The following is a 24,209-nucleotide window of genomic DNA, read 5'->3' as shown; positions in this document are numbered from 1 at the left end:
TTAAACAATTTCTAATTGGGATTTACTCAGGGTATTGCCTCTGTCTATAAAAGAGGGCTTGTAAAGGAGATTTAAAAAAAAAAAAAAAAAAAAAAAAGTGGTCAATTTGGAACAAATAAAATGGCCACAAACAAAAGTTAATATGAACCAATGTGTGTATAAATTTACAATTCCTGAATTACATGTGAAACTTATTAAAACTTAATAAAACATTACTAAAAATTATGTATACACTGTATATAAATAGAATTTATAAAACTTATTTTCTTTAGTTGCTTTTATTACACAAAAAATCACAATAAAACAGCTTTGAAATGTCTTTATGATTTGATATTAAAACAAAACATAAGCATCAAATAAAGCTTACAATGCTGAAAGATGATACCAATAATTTCAGTTTTGTAGAGTCTGGTATAATTCTAAGAAAATTTATTACCTTGTTGACCTACATAAAGTAAATATGTACATGGATAACAATATCAGGATCCTAAAGCTTTTTCTCTTTCATTACATTCTTTCTTCTTTCCATTTTATCTATAACTTTTGCCTTTATTCTCGTTTTCTGATTTTTTTCCCCCTCCTATACCCCACTTATATTTTTCACACCTTCTAGTGGGATATCTTTGTTACAATTAAATCTTATTATTAATTGCTTGTCTAAATAACAAAATTTTGGGAATTGGGGTTTGAATTTTTAATTTTTGTACATTATACTGTATTCAGTGAAACAAGTCAGAGCTTAAAATCCAAAAAGCTTTAATTTTAATGTTTTCATCCATAGTCCACTTTCAAAGTAATGACAGATTAACTCAATTAATCTAATTCTGATGACAATTTTAGCAATATTACCTAACAAATTTCAATTCTAAACAAATTTATTTCTTTCTTTAAAAACAGAAGATTGGTTGTGAGCAATATTAACTGCATTAAAAAAAATGGAGGAATAACATGTTTAATGAAAGTTTGTTTGAGACTCTCAAGGTAAATAATGGGAAGAGAGAAGTAGCAATAAAGGAGATATGGCACTAACAGAACCAAAACTATGTATTTTAAAATAAATAAATAGATAGATAGATAGATGAATGAATAATAATAAATGAATAAATAGGTAGATATAGACAGATAAATAGATAGATAGACAGATGAATAAATAAATAAATAAAATCCTCTGACTAAAGAATTAAGAAGAGAAACTGTTAGGACAAATTATTTGTATTTTATTTCTAACAAAAGTCAGATATCCAAGATACATAAAACAGTCAATTTTCAAAAATATGTAGTAAAAGGTGACAAATGGTGTTCAAAAGAATTACTATTATCCACAAGTATATTATTGCTAAGTGGAGAAATAAAAAAAATCAGAAACAAAGCAAGTGCTCTTCAACTGGGGGATAGTTGAATAAATTCTGATACATAAACATAATGAATGTTCCAATATGAAATAAAGGATATTATTAATGTAAAGAAACATAGAAAGTCATGTACAAATTGATATATAATAAAATAAGCAGAAGCAAGAGAAGAATATATACAAATAATTTATGTCAATGAAAAGAATGCTAAATTAAAGTTGAATGCTGAGTAACTATAATAATTATCTTGGTCCTGGAGAAATAAAGCACCTCCCTCTTTATGGCAGAGATTTGGGGGACTAATAATGAAATATTACCCTGTTAAAATAAATTTGCTTAACCCCTCTTTTGTGTCACAACAGAGAATTTACTTGGTGGTAGGTGAAGTCGTAACTGGAAATGAATGGTATAAAAATAAAAGATTATAAATCACTTAAAAAAAAAAAAAGAAAACTTGGGTAGAGACTCAAGTAGGAAAAATTATCCTACTCATTTGAGATAAAACTGGATAGAAACCAAAAAAACAAAAGAATTCAAAAGATATGTGAAGATTTTTATATCAAAAATTTTAAAAATCATCAGACAATGAAATCACTTCATTTGGGCTCTAACATTATAGCTCCAGATGTACTGCTAAGAGGGAAAAATTCAAATTTAAGAAAGGTTCTCTACAGAAACTAAGATTCTCCAGAAGCTTTTATTTGTGAATGACTTCTTGCTGAACTGAGACCTAGAACATTGCAAAGACCCCAAAATCAGGCCCATAATAACTGGAAAGAGGTTTGTTTTTTGTTTTTGTTTTTGTTTTCCCAACTTAAAGATCTACACTGAAAAAGAACAAGTCGATCAAGAATCCTCTTCTCTAGTCTGAGATACACAGCTGATTGTTCAAATTTAGCATCAGTACAACTCTCTGGGAGAGATAATAAATACGGACAATAAGTAAAGTTCAAAACTGAACACAAAAAGGAAAACATGCTGGATACCCCTTAGAAAATTATCAAATTTTTTAAATGTTCAACTTACATTTCTTCCAATAACAAAGACCTATCTTTTTAATACTTCTAATATTCCAGGATTGTGGTCTAGCCCAAAAATTCTTCTTGGAAAAGCTTAAAAAGAATTTTTAAAATGAAGTAAAGAGATAGAAGAAAAATTTGGAAAAAAAGCACAAAAATTGACTCAAGAGAATATAAAATTTTTCTAAAAATATAAAATTGACATAACTACCTATCAGAGAATAGCCTCTCCCTTTCCTACTTCTATGGGCATATGGAAGCAACATCTAAAATATAAATGTCTATTAGAAAACAGTTTAAACCAAATACAGCTTAAGTTCACAATTTTTTAAATTGATGAATAAGTATTTGGGGAATCCAAATGGTGAAACTATTAACCTTATAAGAGGACTTGTGCTGCAGTCTTGTAAAGATAAGAACATATCAGGACAGTTCCTTAGGTATTAAGCAGAACATAGGAAGAAAAATTAATCTATACTATCATTTATCAAAAGTAGTCTTTTGGGCAAAAGGATATAAAAAAGAATAGAAGGTCACTAAAAGCAATTCTCACTGAAGAAAATTTGAAGTTTAGAAGAAACTTGTATGAATCAAAATAAAAGTAAGAAGATGTATTTTAAAATTGTATTTATATACAAATATATGCATACCCCCCTTCCCTTACTTAGCAATCTTCTGTAATAAACAATAAAAAAGAAAGATGCATTTTTTTTTTCAATTCTACTTTAGGAAAAACTTGATTTTTCTAAATATGCAGCTCTCAATATTGTTTTTCATTCTGTTTTCTATTCTGTTATAGTTAGTGTATATACCAATTTCCTGGCTCTTCTTACTTCATTTTGCATCAGTTCATATAATTCATCCAATGCTTCTGAGTTTGTCTCTTTTTTTAAAGAGTAATATTATATCACACTTAAACAGTGTATATGTGTGTATATTTATTTATTTATTTGCCCTTCCCCAATCCCTGAACATTTACTTTGCTTTGCCAAAACAAAACCATTGCTATGATTATGATGGTATATATGACAACTTTCTTTCTGTTCAACTTCTTCAAGGAATAAATCTAATGCTAGGATTTGGGGTCAAAGGGTATGGACATTTTAGTCACTTTTAGGGCATAGTTACAAATTCCTTTCCAGAATGATTGAATTCATAGTCCCACAAATAACATATACTAGTATGAAGCATGCACTTTCAATAATTCAGGAAGAAAGGGTATAACTCCAAGTGATGACATAAGTCTTCTAAAATAATACAAAGAACATCCTATTTGTCACTTAGTCAAGAGTGAATTATAAGGGAGGCTTGGGAGAGCAGTATTACACACACATAGACATCAATCAATTATGACTCTTGTAAAGGGCCACCAAAACAACGTTATATCTGAAAGAAAATAAGACAACCAAAATTCCTAAATAGTTTGTCCCCTTCCACAGCATTTGAAGCAATAGGATACTTAACAGGGAACCAGGATAGAGAATGGAACTGTAATTTCATTGACATACAGATGCCCCATGAGTAAACTCCTAAAACCAAACCACTGTAGTGAAATTACTGCCAAGTAAAATTTCCCATCACTAGACATTTTTAGATGAGAGAAAACACCTGATGAGGATGCTGTTGAAGAGACTTGCTTATTTGTGTATGGGGTAGAATAGATAAAGGTATCAAAAGCAAGGCGTGAAAACCTTTAGTAAAGTTCAAACTAGCTTAAAATGTAATTGGGAACCATTTAAAAAATAAAAATACAATTCAACAAAGATAATGCTAAATCAATATATTACTCACAGGGATCCATTCCTTTTGAATTTGGCAACTGGACTAGGACTCTTTACAAATATGAGATTTTATGATTCTAAAACAATTTGAAGGCTCTATACTTTTAAGGAATTTCTCTACTTCTTCTAACTTTCCAACAGCAGATATAAGATGCAATCAGTTTCATGTTGTAAAATAAAAGAAAAGGGAAAATTCCCCCTGAAATTATACAGCAAATATTTACTAAAAACTTATAGCATAAAAAGCATTATCCCAGGTACTGAAGAAGAGAAAAATCTAGGTATGACTAAACACTAAATACAAAAAAGAATTTTTTTTTAAATTACGTATCGTATATGAGATCTGAAAAGGAAAATGTTTATAGGAAACATCAGGGAGGATTTATGAAGCAACTGTTATTTGAGATGAATTTTAAATTTGGGTAGGAAACCTAAAGATAAAGAAGAGGAAAGGAGAACATTTTCAAGTATAGGAACAACATGAAGAAAGATGTCCAGCAGTCTGACTGAAGAGGAGTAGATATAATATAGGTTAGTATTAAAAGAAGATGAAGGCCTTGAACATCTCTATTTGTATTTTTATCTATTTTACAAATCTGTCAGAAAATTCATTATTTATTATTGAAATGTCCCAAGGATTTCCACATAGATATGAATTCCACTAATTTGGAACATGTAAATTTGAAGCAGAGCTACAATAAACTCCCAATGTTTCCCCAAGGCTTACAGAAAACAGTCCAAATTCTTCAGTATAGTATTCAATACCCTCCACAATCCAGTATTACCAACTAATAATCCAGCAATAACTCCAAGTACTGCTAACACACAAACCATAAAATCAAGACTGAAATCATTCTTCACTTTTGGTTCTCTAAATGCCCAAATCAAGGATCTACTGACAACCTTTATCCCTCTCAGAATATCTGTCCTTATGTTTTTTCCACCTATCTAAATTTTATCCACCATTTCAAGTGGGTAAGTGCCACACTTCCTTAAGTCTTCCCAATGTCCACTTATCTCCAGCTTCAAATCTCTAATTTGTTTTTTTTTTAATAAAAAACTCATATGTAAAAATCATAAACTCCTTTCATTATTACATAATCGTTTCAGATAAACATAGCTTATTATCTACAAAAACAAAACAAAAACCTCAGAAGAGGAATTGCTTCTTACTTATTCAACAAATATATCTTGAGTGCCTAGTTTGTATGTAATACTGCTTTAAATGTTGAGGAGAAAGGTAAAAAAACCAATTTTTAAAAAAAGGGATCCTGCCCTCAAGCAGATTAGAAGACTTAATTTTTTTTTTCCCTTTGTGCCTATGACAATACTATACATAGTAAATAATAGTTGAACAAATGAGAAAAGAATGGAACAGAATGTTTAAATTAGTTAATAAACAAGCACCTTGTACTAATATGTTAAGCAACAAGAATTATAATCAGTCAACATTTATCAAGCACCTACAAATGTGCCAACTATTATTCTAGGCATTGGGAAAGCATACCAAAAATGAAACAATAGCTATTTTCAATGAGCCCATATATATTTATATTTAAGTATACACACAATAAGCATAAAGATAATAAATACAAAATAGTTAAATACAAAGACATTAAGGAGGAAGGTTATCAACAGTTGAAGTCAAGAAAGGCTTCATGTGAGCCTGATCTGTTCCTTGAAGAGAGGGATTCTATTAGGTAAAATCCTGAAGGTAGAGCATCCAGATATAATGGATGACCAATGAAATGGCACAGAGACCATAGATTGGCCTTCACATGTAAGGGTTAGAGAAAAAATTGAACTTGGCTCAACTGGTAAATATGGTAAAAGTAGCAATATATATTTAAAAAAAAAACTGGGAAGATGGATTTGGGTCAGATTGTGAAGGGTTTTAAAAGTCAAAAAGAATAATTTATTTTTGATCCTGGAGACAAGAGATCCAGTGGAGTTTACTAAGTAAGGGAGTAACATGGTCATATCTGTACTTTAGAAAAATCCTTTTGGCAGCAATGTGAAGAGTAAGACTGGAGTAGGGGGTCATTTGAGATAAAAAGAATAATTAAAAGGCTATTGAAATAATGCAGTTGACAAGGCAGTAGGTAAGTATTGAAAAGGATCCTGACATAAGATATACTGTGAAGGCAGAAATGTTAAGACCTGACAACTGGTAATCTGGTATTAAAGTGTAAGGAAGACTTTGAATTAATGATGAGGTTACAAATTTGGATGACTGGAAAAATAGTGATACTTCCCCCCCCCAAAAAAAGGGGGGAAGTTTGAAAGAGGGGCATGTAGGGGAAAAGTTAGGGTTCTTTTTTAGATATGTTTTGCAATATCTCCAACTGGACATACAGTCCAAATTGTCCAATGGGCAAATGTTGATGACAGAATAGCAATGAGATGGGAGAAATAAAGGGTGGACATATAGATCTATGAATCATTTGCATAGAAATAATAATTAAACCCTTGGGTGGTAATGTGATCTAAGAGAATACAGAGAGAAAAAGACCATAGGACAGTGTCTTGAGAATACCTGAAATTAGCTGATGTGAAATGAATAATGAATTAGAAAAGCTAAGAAGGAACAGCTAGAAAGGTAGGAGACCTAAAAGAAAGTGATGTCATAAAAAGCCAGATAAAAGACAATATCCAAGGAAAAGGTAGATAATAATAACAAAAGTTGCAAATAGGTCAAGATCAGTGATTTAGAAAAGACCACCAGATCTGGAATTTAAAGATCAATGGTAACTTTGTTGAGAGCAACTTCAGGTAAGCAATGAAGTAGGTCAAAGTGCAACAAACCTGAAGAAAGAGGGGGAATAGAAGGAATGAACATAAATATCTTTTTCTAAGAATATGACTGAGAAAGGGAAGGGATATAAGACAATAGTATATAGGACAATTTTGAGGGAATGGTAAAGTCTAGTGAAGTTTTTTTAAGAATGGACATGTTTGAAAATATTAGGAAAAAATGGACGGATAAGAGTTGAACACTAGAGGGAGTGAAGAATGATTCACACTCGATAAAGGAAGCATTGAGATAAAATGCACATTTATACAGGTTATCCACTTCATTGTTGGACTTCAGGAAAAGATAAGAGCATAGAGGATAACATCAAAAGGTTTTGAGATAAAGAAAAAAAGAGGTAGGTTGCATAAAATAGCCTCAATTTTTCCAGTAACGTAAGAAGCAATTGTCATTTGTACATTGTTAACTTATAACCAATAATCCAAAATAGGTTCAACTGCGCTTTTTTTAGAAAAAGGGATTTACCACACTTAACACCATACAACAAGATAAAATCAAAATGGGTTCATAACCTAGGCATAAAGAATGACATTATTGATAAATTAGAGGAACACAGGATAGTTTACCTCTCAGACCTGTGGAAGGGGAAGGACTTTATGACCAAAGAAGAACTAGAGAACATTACTGATCACAAAATAGAAAATTTCGATTATACCAAACTGAAAAGTTTTTGTACAAACGAAACTAATGCAGACAAGATTAGAAGGGAAGCAATAAACTGGGAAAATATTTTTACAGTCAAAGGTTCTGATAAAGGCCTCATTTCCAAAATATATAGAGAATTAACTCTAATTTATAAAAAATCAAGCCATTCTCCAATTGAAAAATGGTCAAAGGATATGAACAGACAATTCTCAGATGAAGAAATTGAAACTATTTCTAGTCATATGAAAAGATGCTCCAAGTCATTATTAATCAGAGAAATGCAAATTAAGACAACTCTAAGATACCACTACACACCTGTCAGATTGGCTAAGATGACAGGAAAAAATAATGATGATTGTTGGAGGGGATGCGGGAAAACTGGGACATTGATGCATTGTTGGTGGAGTTGTGAACGAATCCAACCATTTTGGAGAGTAGTTTGGAACTATGCTCAAAAAGTTATCAAACTGTGCATACCCTTTGATCCAGCAGTGTTACTACTGGGATTATATCCCAAAGAGATTATAAAGAAGGGAAAGGGACCTGTATGTGCACGAATGTTTGTGGCAGCCCTTTTTGTAGTGGCTAGAAACTGGAAACTGAATGGATGTCCATCAGTTGGAGAATGGCTGAATAAATTGTGGTATATGAAAATTATGGAATATTACTGTTCTGTAAGAAATGACCAACAGGATGATTTCAGAAAGGCCTGGAGAGACTTACACGAACTGATGCTGAGTGAAATGAGCAGGACCAGGAGATCATTATATACTTCAACAACAATACTAGATGATGACCAGTTCTGATGGATCAGGCCATCCTCAGCAACGAGATCAACCAAATCATTTCTAATGGAGCAGTAATGAACTGAACTAGCTATGCCCAGAAAAAGAACTCTGGGAGATGACTAAAAACCATTACATTGAATTCCCAATCCCTATATTTATGCACACCTGCATTTTTGATTTCCTTCACAAGCTAATTGTACAATATTTCAGAGTCTGATTCTTTTTGTACAGCAAAATAACGTTTTGGTCATGTATACTTATTGTGTATCTAATTTATATTTTAATGTATTTAACATCTACTGGTCATCCTGCCAGCTAGGGGAGGGGGTGGGGGGTAAGAGGTGAAAAATTGGAACAAGAGGTTTGGCAATTGTTAATGCTGTAAAGTTACCAATGCATATAACCTGTAAATAAAAGGCTATTAAATAAAATAAATAAATAAATAACTCCTATTCTCTCTGAGAAAAAAAAAAGGGATTTAAAATAAAAATCATATTTGACTACATAGGTGTTATAGCCCAGAAATCTATTCTTGAAACAAGGATTCTTACAAGGTGCTAATTCAGTGGAATTGATAAGACAATGGTTATCTAGTTTAGCATGGTGATTAATAGTTCTCTAGTTCAGTATGATTGATTAACTCTTACAACAAATAATGGTTCCCTAGTGATATAATGATTGGTTTATACTTAGTATACTGTAAATGATCTAATTATAATAGAGCATATAAACTGGGACAAACTCAGCCAGACAGATTCAATCCATCTCATACCACCATGGCAGGTTCTCCTCCTTCACTTCTCCACTGAAACCAAGACTCCAAAAGGCCTCCAAGAAAACTAGTTCAGGTCCCAGGCAAGGAAACTAGACTTTGAAATAGATAATAAAGAATTTGGATTTTATCCCTGGCTATTCTCATGGTGATTACTCAAGTGAAACAAAGGCTGCTCCAAAGACCTCCAGAAAACCAACTGGAACACTACATATTGGAGACCGAACAGGAACTAAGGATTTCAATCCAGACTGACACAATCCTGAGTTCAGTGGAAAAGTCTCCGTGACCCAGAAATTAGGGTGAGTACAAAAACAGACAAGAAGGAAACTTTGTTAAGTGCTAAACTAGTGTTTCAGCTGAAATGGGACAAATGTTTAGAAAGGAACCTTCTCCACCGCAAAGAAAATGTGTAGAAAGCATGGTTAGACTAATTAAAAAAAACAAGGTTTGATTGTAACTTGGGAGCAGATCACTGGACTTTTAGAAATATTACAGTACTCGTCTCCTTGGTTTTCTAAGAAAGAAGAATTAGAGCCAGACAAGTAGAAACTAGTAGGAGAGCAATTAAGTGAATATTACAATGATAATGGTGTGATTCAATTCCTAAAGAAACATTCTTTACATAGAACTTAATATAATTGGCTTTAGGGAATTACATAAGTATTAGAATTAGGAAAAAGAAGAAAGTACAGGAGGAGGAGGATACTGACAAACTAAATGAAAATCATAAAGAATTAGACAAGAATGGAGTTAAGTACAAAGCTGATGAAATTAAGGAGTGTGGTGCTTCACAGTTGGAGCTATTAGGGTATTCCCCAACCCCTGACCTATCCCCCTCAATTAACCCTTCATGGGTAGAGGGAGGAGAAGGGGAAGGGGTATTGACACAATCAGCACCACCTATGAAGCAGACTATGACAAGATTACAAAAAGCACTAGTTAAAGCTAAAAAAAGGACAGGATATATTTGATTTTAAAATGAATGCATACCCTCTTATTCAAGAGTTTGACTCTTCAGGTCAAGAAAGGAGAAGATACACTCTTTTTGATCTGGAAATTATTAAAAATTTGAAAAAGTGTTGCACTCTTTATGGGGCTACATCTTCTTATGTTAAAATGGTATTAGAGAATTTGGCTTATAAAAGATGATTGGAAATCTATATCAAAGATATATTTAGAACCTGGACAAAACTTGTTGTGACTTTCTGAACATAGTTAACTATGTAGACTACAAGCCCAACAAAATAGGCAAATTGGAGTTAATATACAAGTCACCTTTGATCAACTAGCAAGTAAAGGTCAGTATGGAGACGCTTTAGCACAGATTACTCTTTGATAGCATATGGGCAAATTGTTGCTGCTTCTGTCAAAGCATGGGGTACCCTCCCAGAAAGACAAGATAGAGGGGAAGCCTTCACAAAAATAGATCAAGGTCCAAATGAACCCTTTGCTGATTTTGTGGGATGTCTGCAAACAGTGTCATAGAAACAATTGACCCAGGAATAATGATCAAATAACTTGCTAGAGAAAATGCTAACGAGGTTTGTAGAAGAATCATTCTAGGACTACACAAGGATTCTCCTTTAAAGGAGATCATAAGATACTGTGCCACAGTGGGCACAAATACCTTTTATACCCAAGCTATGATGCAGAACATGTGAAATCAGGATTCCTTGTGTCAAGGGACTTCCAGAGAAACTCGTCAATGCTTTCAATGTGGGAAAATATGGCATCTGAAAGCTCAACGTTTGCATACAGATAAAATGAGAAACAGGATGGGAGAACAAGACCAAAAACCTCATGTCCAAAATGAAACACTTCCACTGGGCCTTAGAATATAGACTGACCCAGGGAAACAAGAGGGAGCCCAGCTCCAAGACCTCAAACAAAAATCAAGTGGGGCATGATGGCAGCCAAGTATATACCCAGAGAGTCTTTACCTGGGTCAATACTCTGATATGATCAATCAGCCAAAAAGTAATTCGATGGAAGAAAGGGATTACATGATCAATCAGCAGAGAAGTGATCAGATGGCAGAAAGGGATTACAACTGGGGAGAATACAGGCTTTTTAACAAAACACAAGGGCAGTGCCCAGTGCAAGCAGCTCCAATGCAATTGCCAAGTGATGAGGAGAAATCCAGAAAGTGGTGAATGGAAGGGACTAGAGAGGTTAATTGCTTGGGGGAGAGGGTATGCTTGTATCTCTACAAATGAAGAAGAAATCAGATGGGTGCCAACGAGCACCTTGAAAGAGACAAAAAAAAAGAGAAAAAACCTCAAAACAAAGGAGACGACCTAAGGAACATCTGACACTGAAAGAACATGGCTGATAATGAGACTGTTGCAGGACTTTAAAACCCACATGAATCATTGGATTCCCTAAGATGAAAAATTGTTGATAAGATTGTTGGAGAACTTCAAAACCAGCAGGAATCACTGGATTCCCTGAGACATGATAAGACTGATACAGGACTTCAAAATCTGCAGGAATCATTGGATTTCCTGACCCATGATGAAACTACTGCAAGACTTCAAAACTTGCAGGAATTATTGGATTCCCTGACAAATGAAGTAATGGACAATAGAATGGTTTTGGACTATTTCTAGGACTTATGGACATGTATAATTCCTCATGTTGATTCACTTTTTTTGTTACATCACTACTAGCCTGTGCTATATTGCTAAGTGCGTGTGTAATGCCTCCCATGTTGATGGGTTTATGTATACCTGTTTCAAGTGAGACCCTTCAGAAACCTCTAATCTGGTTTGATTCCCCATTTCTCTTTGGTGTTTTCATCTCCCTTCCTGAGATGTCAGGGAGGTTGTGATCACCTCCTTTTATGGTGTTTTCACCCCTTTTTTGAGGAGTCAGGGAAGGCATGATCACCTCCTTTTATGGTGTTTTCACCCCTTTTTCTGAGAAGTCAGGGAAGGCATGATCACCTCCTTTTTGGGGTTATCCACCTCCCTGAGAAGTCAAGGAGGGCATGACCCACCTATGTTCTAAAACAAAAGAAAGAGGGAGATATTATGGGCCAGAACTCAGTACTTGAAACAAGGATTCTTACAAGGTGCTAATTCAATGGAATTGATAAGACAATGGTTATTTAGTTTAGCATGGTGATTAATAGTTCTCTAGTTCAGTATGATTGATTTACTCTTACAACAAATAATGGTTCCCTAGTGATATAATGATTGGTTTATACTCAGTATATTGTAAATGATCTAATTATAATAGAGCATATAAGCTGGGACAAACTCAGCCAGACAGATTCAATCCATCTCACACCACCATGGTGGTAGGCTCTCCTCCTTCACTTCTCCACTGAAACCAAGACTCCAGAAGGCCTCCAAGAAAGCTAGCCCAGGCCCTAGGCAAGGAAACCAGACTTTGAAAGAGATAAAAAAGAATTTGGATTTTATCCCTGGCTATTCGCATGGTGATTACTCAACTGAAACAAAGGCTGCTCCAAAGACTACCAGAAAACCAAATGGAACACTACTATAGATAGAAAAATGAAATCTTAATTTTTAATAATATAATTTAAGACAAGAAAATTAAGATATTAAGTATAAGCACCTAAACTGACTCAAAAGAAAATCCTGGCAAATCCTAATAATTTTTAAATTCTACCAAAGATTTACTAACAATAGGAAGAACAATTAGTAAATTCAAGGCTGGGTATGGCTTATATTTCAATTTTTTAAGCAAGCTTTCTGTTTTTAGATAAATAAGGTTCTACACACAACTGTATTACAACTGTCATTTTAAAACAATGACTCTGCTTGTATTTTTTTAAAATAATGACTAAACTTGGAGTTTTTCTTACAAAATGCAATACTAGAATGATATATTCTTATGGAAATGCAAAGTTGCTTGAGGAAGGAAGGTCTTTCTCTTTTTCTCTTTTAAAATTCCTTAAATTAAGGCGTATTATCTTGTACAAAGCTAGTGCTCAGAACACTTTTATTGATTAACAAGAACTAATGATAGTAAGAAGCCTTAGTTCAAATAAATACTGATTAGTCATGAACCCAAAAGTAAACAAGCCATTAAAGAATTTGCTAATATACTTTCTCTGAAAACATTAGTCTATTTTTTATTTTTAATAATAATAAATATGTTAAAACATTTATAGTCTATTTCTGTTCTTATAAGTGGCCAAAAACGCTTTATGTTTCCTACTACAAACTGGATGAATGGGACCATCATCCCATACCTATTTTTAAAAACACACAGGCACATACACGTAATACACATATACAGACACACATACATGCTTACATACACACACAATTACTTACAGTTGGGATTGCTGTATTACAGCTAACTCTTCTAAGTCGTCTCTGCATAAGATCATGCTCCATACCATTAACTTCAGCCTTCAATCGCTCTAGTTCTTCTTCCTCAAGTTTCAATTGTTTTGCTAACCTCTCCATCCTTGCTCGCTGATGTAATAGCAAGGCTATAGCATTACAAAGTCATTGTAAAGATTAACATTGAAATAGTCAATTGACAATTTTTATATAATACTAAAATACAAAGTTCAAACAGTTGACTACATTATCTTCTGATTTTTTTCCTAACTATTGTCACCGCCATATGTAATTTCTTTCTTGAAAGGGCTAGGCAAAAAAAAATCATATGCATATTAAAGTAAGATTCAAACTATTCTTAATATTAGAACAGAGAGAATATTTTAAAGTTTATCAAAAATGATCCCTATTCCTATACTGAAGCTTATTTTAGTTATAACTAATAATTTTTAAAAGGATATAAAAAATAACAAAAATTACCTTTCTTAAAAATTGGTGAAAACCTAGTTCTTTCCCCTAGTCTGTAGGGTATCTTTAATTTAAAATATTGCTGCATAACCTGAACTGATTTATCTATCCCACTTATTTTAGAGGATCAAGAGCCACAATTCTGAAACCTTTCCATTGCTATTTTCATTTCTACTTACATTTATTAAATTTTTTTCATCACTACTTTTTAAAATACTAATTCATGTTTCTTCATCATACTTTCACCAAATTACTAACATATTTCTGTGAATTCTGTTTTTTTAATGTGTCTCAAGTCAATATTTTTTCTTAGTATCTTCCATAAAATTATTTTTCCAATGTTGAAAACATTCTTTGTCAAGCCAGAAGCTGATAACCATCCAGTATAGGTAACATTAATACAATCTCAAAAAAAAAACAAAAACAAAAACTTCTCAATGAAAATATCTGACATAAAGAAAAATTATTAGTTCTATAAATAAAATACCACAGGGAAAAATCATCATAAAGACTAAATTTCAAGTAAATTAGAAAAACTTACCTTGAGTATAGGCATAATCATCAGATCCAGAACTACAACTTCTCTGATATTTATGGCTTCCTTTTTCTCCTCCCAATGCTGGTATCAATGAAATGGGCTGAATAGGTTCAGGTGCTCCAGAACGCTCTTCTTGGTCCACTAAATTTAAAAGATTTTCAGTTGTTGCTCGGCCTACTGTAATTTTGAAAACTGTCGTTGGGTTTGGCATTACCCGAGGAGATGGCGTAGGAGCACACGAAGGTCCAGTTGGTTGGGTGTATGTGATATATACTGGATTAACACTAAATGGAGGTTTGGGCTGATTCGACATTCCTCTTGAAGGAGAACTTGAAGGTGGAGTAGTGGCTGTGTACAATGGGTGTTGGTTCCGTTGAGATGGCTGATTACTTATTGGTGAAGGACTTCTATTAATTGTTGTCCCAGGTCTTTGAGGGGGCTCAACTGTAATTTCTATCTTCTTCATGGAACCTTTGGATAAGCTAGATGCACTGTAAGGGAGATAGGATATCGAATGACCTCCCTGTTTCTGATAGCTCGGAGGTGCTTGATACAGATGGGGTGGAGTAGTTGAAGGACTAGGAGGCATAAAGACATGTGAGCTCTGGTGGCCCAACTGAGGAGGTTGCACTTGATGCTGAGGAGAACCAAAAGGTGAAGGACACTGAGAAGTAGGTGGTGATCGATAAGCAGTTTGAGGGATCTGAGGCTGTTTGGGAGAATACTGAGAAGGCTGGTAGTTTTGCTGATGTGGATAAACAGGTAAAGGACGTGGATTATAATGTGGTATGGGGCCTTGTGGTGAGGACTGCCAAGGTGTGTTCTGAGGAGTCTGTCTTCCTGATGAACTTTGAGATGTTTGCCTAATATATATAGAACTAGGAGACCCATAGAGATTGCTTGGAATTTGTGGAAGAATTTGTAAAGCTCTGGGAACAGTCTGTCCAGAGGGGAGGTTTTGTGACACTGTAACAGTAATTGGATTTGTACTATAACGAGGTATATGCATGTATGAGGGAGGTGGCTGTGGTGGTGGTGAAGGCCCTTGCATAGCAGATGTACTCATTCCTGTTGGCATGGAAGATGGCTGTTGAGGTGGCTGTGGAGGAGGAGTAGCTGCATTTCTATTCTGTTCATTCATAAAAAATGGGTTGTAGTTAGGAGAAGCAGCCACAACGGCTGGGGCCGAGTGTGGTTCCTGAACTAAACATATCAGCTGTTTACCTGGGGTGTGTTGTGGATCAATATGACCATCACTTGAACTATGTACCAGTGTTCGACCACCATTAAGTTGAGCTCCATCTCCTGTATGGTAGTTACTAGGTGGATGGACACCCAGATTAATGTGCAAAAAGCGATTTCTATTCATCCTGTTGTCATCTGGGCTCTGGTACTCCATATACAAGTATTTGCTGCTTTCCTGTGAAAGGGCTCGACAGCAAGCTTCCAGGTTGTTATTATTCTAAGAAGGGAGAAAATGGGCAAAGTTATATTGCTACACTAATGAAATATAATACTATAAATAATGTTAAGCTCAAGCAAAGCCTAACAGAGACATGGTAAAATATTTTAGGCATAGAAAAGAACATAATTTTAAATACTGACAAGGGATTTAAAAATTATTTTTATTATTTCACACCTAGTTCACATTATTTTTCTAGCCCAAAGGCAGTTAATAATGTCTGTTGATTATTACTTCAAAAGGGCAGTTATATATATGATCCAAAAATATCCAATAAAATTTTCTTATAAAGTACTGATAAAATGTTGGTTGTTTAATAATATTATATGTACAACAAAGTTAGCAGGCCCCATACTCCTGCCCTACCAATATGATTATAACTACCTTCTTAACAGTGCAGGCCAAAAATCATGCCCTGAAGAAATTTATGCCTAAAGCTCTACTATACTGATGGTGTCTCCAAAAATATGTCAGAAAAATTCCAGCCAATCTTCAAGTTATTTCCTACCTCCCTTATCACAAAAGCCATTCTCTACTCAGCTACCCTCTCCTCAACTTTGTCTCCCCCTCCAGTTCTGGAACCAAGATGAAATAAACTTTGTTTTGCTCTGGATAAGATAATACTATTCCCTATTGTGCCACTAACCACTCCTGTAATCATGTGAACTAAAATACCTCTCCTTTAAAGACCATTCCATTATGTGTGTTAATTCCCCATTAAAATGCAAACTCTTTGAAAGCAAGTACTTTTCATTGCTTTTGTATTCATAACTTAACACTATGCTCTGCACAATCAGCACTTAAAATATATATTTTTTATTTTCATTCATTCATTAAATGTCAGTAAAAACTGAAAACATCCTCCCCTTTTGACACAATGTTAGGTGTGAATGGCATTAATATGCAACATCTGAATTCAATAATTTAATTAACAGATCAATTCAACTTTGCTAAAATTTGATGAAGCACTGATAAAACATGGTAATCCAGTCTTTACTGGAATTGAGAACAATTCCAATGTGAATTTCCTAAATACTTAAAATTCAAAGTAGTTTTCACATTTCTTTTCCTCAGCTTTGCTATACACTTTATTCAAAAGAAAAAATTAAGTTAAACAAAGAAAACAACTTAAAACAAGTTTTTTAAAACAGGGGATATATTTTCAATTAGGGAATTTGGAGGAGAAACACCAGAGCAAACAAAGCAAATAATCTGATTTGTTAAGGGTTATTCAACAGAAGTCAAAATAAAAACTCAAGCAGGAAATGATTTTACTTCTGCAAAACAACAAAAGGGGACTAAAGTCTATGGACCCAAAGGCAGAGGCTAAGACTTTCAACTCCATTCCCCTAAACCCCCCAAAATAAAGGATATCTGAAAAGGTTCATAGACTAAAAGAGGGAAAAATGATTTAATATTGTAAAGAAGTACTGAATTAACTGAGTAATGTGACATGTACTCATTACTTATATCAACTATATCTCTGAATTCCCTCACAATGTAAGTAAAATTTAGTTTGCATATCTGAACCATCTATTAAACTAAAATAGACATGGTGAGTAAAGTGGAAGTGCTAGAAAAGACCAAGTAATTCAAGTCAAACATTTCTTGTGTTTATGAGGTAAAACATTACACAGGTAAACCATATAAAGACCTGCTGTTTATGAAATTCCCTCCACTAATGTAGATGAGCAAAGTTACTTTTTAAAGCGTCTCCTGGGGAACTAAGTTGTTATGGCATCTGCCTGTGATCACAGAGCCTATATGCATTAGAGTCAGGAATTGCAACCAGATCTTTCTGACCATACTTCCACAGGTTCAGAGAAATGTTGTAGGTATTATGATAATCAGTGAGAATACAAAGAAATAAATGAAAAGCCTGAAGGAAAGGTCATACTTAGCAAGTTTAAAGAAATCTTCCTATTTTTTTTTTTGGGGGGGGACAAGGGGGTTCTTAGGTGGTGGTAATATAAAGTTAACCACAGATCTAATGAACCCTATGGAAAGAGCCTTCACTCTTCTTGGAAACTACAAAGAAATGGCGAAGTACCATCCATTTCATTAAAAGGATATTTTCTAATTCTAAATATAACAAGACAAGTTGACTGGGTTTAATTTCAAGAAAGTAGATTTACCTGGTATAAAAATTATGAAATACTATAAACATAACATGGTAATAAAATGCCTAAAACATATTTTATAATAGGATGAAAAGAAGTTAATATTTTAAAGTGTAAACAAGATTTTATGCAGGAATTTAGAACAACATTATTACATTCAGAATTTGGGAGCTGAAGAAACTACACAAAAAATAAAAAGGAGAAATTACCAAAATTGTTCTTTTGAAGTCTTTACTTTTATTTCATTTTTCACAATTGTTCACTTCATGTTTCCAAGATTTTATTTTTTAACTTAAGTGTAGACAATAGCTCAAACTAAAAATTCTAGGGGAAATTATTATTTTATATTTCTATTCATTACTATGCAATTTACCTGCAACATGCATTGTGATACCACACCCTCTGGAATCTCAGGGAAAAGTTGCCGAAGATCATGGAGTATCTGGACATCAAGCTGTGGACTGCTTTGCGCCATGCCAGGGCTAATGGTGATCAAGTATTTGAGGAATGGATGTTAATTGGCCTTCCAATAGAAATGATGCTCCAATGTTTCAGTCATTTTCTATGGCAAGAAATAAAGTTATTGGTAATTCTTAAACCATAACTTTATTCATATGAACTCTCACAAACTATATTTATAATAGAGAATTATATTTTCTATTTATGGAATAGTATACCCAATTCTACAGTAGGAAAATTCTACCCCAAAGCCAGCTTTGACTGTAATAAGCAATTATATTTTTCCACATTTAAAAGTAGACATTCACTCTCATTCTTATACTGAAAACTTTAGATACAAAAACACACAGTAGGAAATTACTCCCAAGTGGCAATTAAATTTTTCTAGCTCCAAGTTATACTCATTAAGCAAAATAATTCTGATTTCCCTAGGGCTATTACATCATATTTCTTAGACAGAAATGATCATAATAATTAGTATAACATCACACATCTCTTTTTTTTTTAAACAATATAATCACAACAGCAAAGATCTTGCATTAATCTTCTAATCTCTACTTAAGAATTATGCTGAAAGTTAAGTTAGACCAGCTTTTGTTCTGAAAGAAGGAAAGCCAATGTAGAAATAAGGAATATATGAGGTTAAAAAAAATTTTTTACGCTGCCCCTTATAATATGACAGATACTAAGGAAGTACATTTAGTAGACTTGTTTTTCCCATTAAAGATTGGTGTTAATGCCAAATTAGTTATGTTTTTATATTTAGTCCTTGTTGGAATCACTAGCTAATTTTCAAGACAGCTAAATTATGGCATGCAATCACTGGTTTTGAAATTACATGAAATGGGGACTAACTGTAAGAATTGAAAATGGTAATGGAGGTGGGGGGAACTAAAAGAAACTTGAAAGCTTTTTTCAAGAATTTGAGAGGCAATATAGTATCAAAAACTTATTAAAACCCTCTAAATTAAATCAACATGTAATGTAATAGTTCATGACACCAAAAGCAAAAGTATGCATAAAGGAGGTTGAATACAAAAAGCTAGAAAGCATAGTACAGGATTTAAAAAGGAGACATTATAATCCAAAGATTTCATGCCTTTATATCATAAACAGATTGGGAAAAAAGGGGGATATACCAAAAAAAATCACACACACAAACACACACACACACACACACACACACACACACACACACACACACCTGATTACAGTTTATTTAACAAACAAAAAATTACTCATTATAAATTTAAAAGTCATTTCTCAAATCAACTGCCCATGAACTTCCAGAATAACTGGCTAAAATAATCAAAATAAAGTCAAATTTAAAAACTAAAATGAGTAAACAAAGACAAAGTCATTGACCCCCACAAAAAAATGAGAAATGAGTAAAAGAACAGAAATCAAAAACTATTTAGAACTCTTAAAATAATTAATTGATGTAATAAAATTGACACAATAAGGAGCCTAAAGGAGCCTAGAAATTACCTCAGAAGGCAAAATTTAATCTATCTCCAGCACAGATCATAGAGACAACAAAATATCAAGAACAAGGGAAAAATAATGGAAAGCCCAAATTGCTCCACTGCTTTCCAAGAATTTTCAAGTGATTTAGAGCAACAGACTAAAATGTGACATGACATCAAGGTTTGTGATCAATCAATTGCAAAATAAGATGGATTTGATCTTCTCCTCCTCAATGAAAGCACTTCCCTTTCTTCATCCATTATTCCTCTACTCTATCCCCCTATTTATTTCCCAGTTTACCTCCTTTTGCACCAAGTCTTGGGGCTTTCAAGGCTTTTCTAACCCAACTCTAAACCTGTCACCAACCTTTCCTATCTGCCCCACAGTGTACTTCTACTCCCATCCTTATGACTATGGAATATGTCCTTCCAAAGACTTCTATGAAATAAGTCGTGTCTCCCCCGGTCCTCTTTTCTATTTGGATGGGAGAGCATGACATAGGATGGTTAAGTATAAATGGGTGAGCTCCTGCATTATAGTTCCCATTATATTAACCTGCCCCTCAGACCTCTCTCTTTTTCAAATTTCACAAATTTTTGTCAAGGGCATCATTATCATTGCCATTCTTTACATCTAAAACTTCAACATCACCCTAGAGTTTTCATCTTTATTTATCCCATGTGTGCAAGCAGTTCCCAATTTCTTTTTTGTTTCTATTTCAACAATAGCTCTTACAGTCATCCCCTTCACCTTCTCTCCCATCACATAGCCACCACCTTAATTCAGACACTCATCATTTCTCATCATGAGAGAAGACCTGAGGAAGTTATTTAATCTCTGTCAACCTCAGTTATTTCATTTGTAAAATGGTAATAATTAACAACATCTATCTCATAGAGTTGTTGGGAGGATCAAATGAAATAATCTAAATTAAATAATAAAGTATTTGAAAACTTTAATGTGCTAAACCTATTGTATAAATATATTAATAATTTATACTATCACCATGTTAAAACTTATAAATACATATATTTATATTAATGCATGTTCAGAATTTATTTATTGAGAAAGAGAACTATCAAAAAATTTTAGAGACCACTGATCTAGATAAAGTCCCCACGCATCTGAATAAAGTCCCTCCAGGGAATTTATGGGAAAATATGGACAAGATTAATGAAATGACAAGGCATAGACAAATGATAAGCTCACTAAGGCATGTTTGAGATGAACTAGATTCTCTAGTCTAATCAAGAATAGATGTTTGATCATTTTAAGCTTAATGTAAACAAAAGAAAAAAAAAATACCTTTCTAACAATTAAAACTATCCCAAACTAGAAAGGACAGCTGTGGGAGATAGCAGATTTACCCTAACCAGAAGTAATCAATTATATTCTGAATGATGTATAAGAGATTGATATCCTATATGTAAGGTAAATTTAGATGGCCTCCAAAGTTCCTTCCAGTTCAGTCATTTTCTAATTTTAGCTTCACAATAGAATTTTTCTCTTTGTACCTCATTCTTAGCACCAAGTTAACTAACTAGTATAGAAAATAGCAGAATCAAAAGCAAATTTATCTAGCCTTTTCCTATTTGGTTGAGGAGCCATGTATATGTACTATGCATCTTCCAAACATCTCTATTTGCAGATAATTTAAAGAATGAAAGAAAATAAGAGGGAAAAGGACTCACATGTGCAAAAGCGTTTATAGTACAGTTTTTTTTTAAGTGGTAAATAACTGGAAATTGAGTGGATGCGTACAGTTGGGGAATGGCTGAATTATGTATAGACATGAATATAAGGGGAAAAGATTGTTTCATAAGAAAGGATGAACATACAAGCCGGGAAAGACTTTCATAAATTGATTCTGAACAAAGTGAGCAGAACCAAGAGAACACTATACACAGTAACAAGAAGATTATGCCATGATCAACTGTGATGGAGTTGGCTCTTTTCAACAACGAAGTAATTCAAGGCAATTCCAATAGGCTTGGGATGGAAAATAACATCTGCATCCAGAGAGAAAACTATGGGGACTAAATATGGATGAAAGAATATTATTTTCATTTTTGTTTTGTTCATTATTTTTCTTTCTCATGTTTTTTCTCTTTTAGTATAATTCTTTTTGCATAATATAGCAAATATGGACATATGTTTAAAAGAACTGGATATATTTAACCTCTATCAGATTACCTGCTGTCTTGGGGAAGGGGAGGTTAAGCAAGGTAGGGAGAAAATTTTGGAACATAAAGGCTTACAAAAATGAATGTTGAAAACTCTCTTTACATTTATTGGAAAAATAAAAAATGCTATTAAACTTTTTTTTAAAGAATGAAGGGGAAAAAACTAATATCTTCATGAGAAATACAAATAACACAATACTCTTCCTAATCTATAATTAGATATACATTTTCCATAACTTTATTTTTTTTTTTGCAAAAAAATAAATAAACCTATGGTTTATACAATTTTGCTTTTGCATCCTCAGTATCTGGCATGGTTAGTAGTTATTAAGAGTGAAACAGTTCTAGTGGATATGGTTTACAAGAGGGAGCAAGAGAGAAAGCAAGTAAGACAAAGAGGAGAAAGAGAGAGAATACTTTTTTTAAAATGTTACTTCTACTGGTTTAAATAAAGGAGCTGATTTTAGAATATGTGTACTACAGAATAATTGTGGCATCACATTACTGCTTTCATAAATGAGAATATGAACATATACCATAAAGGTTAGAAATTACTAGGGTATAACTTGTTACAATGCTGAAGAAATTAAGAGAACCAAATCATATTAAGTAAAATGAATTATTCAACTGATCAACTATCTTCCATTTAGAAAACAATGAATAAATCTCAAGAAAATTGAAGAGAATTAAACAGTTATTACATTTCATTCCATTTAAAGCTTTCTTCTCCATATATCTTGAATAAATCACATACTGAAAACATAAAACTTCAAACTACGTTCATAATTCTATAATAGTACCAATAGATTCTGTGTGTCAATACAGTCTTTTGATATACTACAAATGATGTTTAACTGATCTGCTACAAACTACTAGTATGAGAAGAAGCAATTATAGGCAAGAAAATTTCATTTTATATACAATGTGCTCTTATTGAGTATCAATAGAAAAGCAATTTTATTATAATGAGGTAAGTTTCGTATCAATGAAAGGGCAGAAGGATGTTATTAAGAAAAATGAAAAGGCTTACTTCACAATCAGGCAGATTTGATTTAAAAATATTTATGATTTACAATGAAAGTGAGATGAAAAATTTTCTAAATGAGACCATTTATTTCTCCAAAAAAGGCAAAGTAGTGATTATATTAATTTTCCTGCATGATTTGGATGTTGTTTAAGACAAGTTTCTTTTCTATATGAATACACTATAAGTACTTAATTAACAATCTTATCTTGAATTCATTAAAGCAAAATTAACTTTTATTCTCAAACGGATTTTTAAATATCTAATCAGAATAACTAATATAAACCTTCATCTTTATAAAAAAGATAATCTATTATTTGCCCTAACTCCAGATCTCTGTTTCAAAAGTTCTTTCAGGAAATACAAGTGATTAAACATATTTAAATGGTGTTGGACAAATTTGAAGAGGAAGAGAGGAAAGGAAGGAAGGAGGAAGGGAAAATGGGAAAGAGGAAGGGAGGGAGGGAGGGGATGGAGGGAATAGAGGGAAGGAAGGTGGGAGGAGAGGGAGGGGAGAGAGAAGAGAGGGAGGGAAGGAAAAAGAGAGAAGGAGGGAGGGAGGGAGAAAAGGAAAGCAGGGAGGGAGCCACAATAATTATATTTGATTTTTTTTCCTGAGGCAATGGGGATTAAGTGACTTGCCCAGGGTCACATAGCTAGGAAGTGTTGTGTCTGAGACCAGATTTTAACTTGGGTCCTCCTGACTTCAGAGCTGGTGCTCTATCCACTGCGCCACCTAGCTGCCCCATAATATTTGCTACTAACCACAAAAATATGAGATTCTGTCAGTGGCATATTTCCAATTATCTAGATATTCAAAATATTAAATGGATTAAGAACATTTTAAGGATACTTAGGGTTACAACCACAAAGTTAACACAATCAGATCTAGTCGTATCAAGGGCAGATTTTATTAATTTTTAAGTTCAAGTCTATAAAGACTTAAAGAGATTAATAAAGCTGCATAAGATATGAGAGAAAAATATGAGGCTAAGAA

General features: G+C 33.3%; 1 protein-coding gene across 2 annotated transcripts in view; it reads right to left on the bottom strand.

Annotated features, from left to right (window-relative positions):
- TAB3 (TGF-beta activated kinase 1 (MAP3K7) binding protein 3) overlaps nt 1–24,209 on the bottom strand; it is an 89,990-nt gene that overhangs the window by 23,210 nt on the left and 42,571 nt on the right. For both annotated transcript variants that reach the window (XR_004232948.1, XM_003763482.4), the window contains exons 2-4: nt 18,453–18,641; nt 14,501–15,959; nt 13,480–13,640 (exon numbers count right to left, since the gene is read on the bottom strand). Coding sequence is in view for 1 of the 2 variants with exons in the window: in XM_003763482.4 (XP_003763530.1) it covers nt 13,480–13,640; nt 14,501–15,959; nt 18,453–18,554 (1,722 nt within the window). In the remaining variant the exon portion in view is untranslated. The remainder of the gene's footprint in view (nt 1–13,479; nt 13,641–14,500; nt 15,960–18,452; nt 18,642–24,209) is intronic.

Source organism: Sarcophilus harrisii, chromosome 3 (genome assembly GCF_902635505.1).
Source record: "Sarcophilus harrisii chromosome 3, mSarHar1.11, whole genome shotgun sequence".
NCBI classification, from domain to species: domain Eukaryota; kingdom Metazoa; phylum Chordata; class Mammalia; order Dasyuromorphia; family Dasyuridae; genus Sarcophilus; species Sarcophilus harrisii.
Note: the sequence above shows the minus strand (reverse complement) of the source record. Positions and strands in the feature narration are given on the sequence as shown.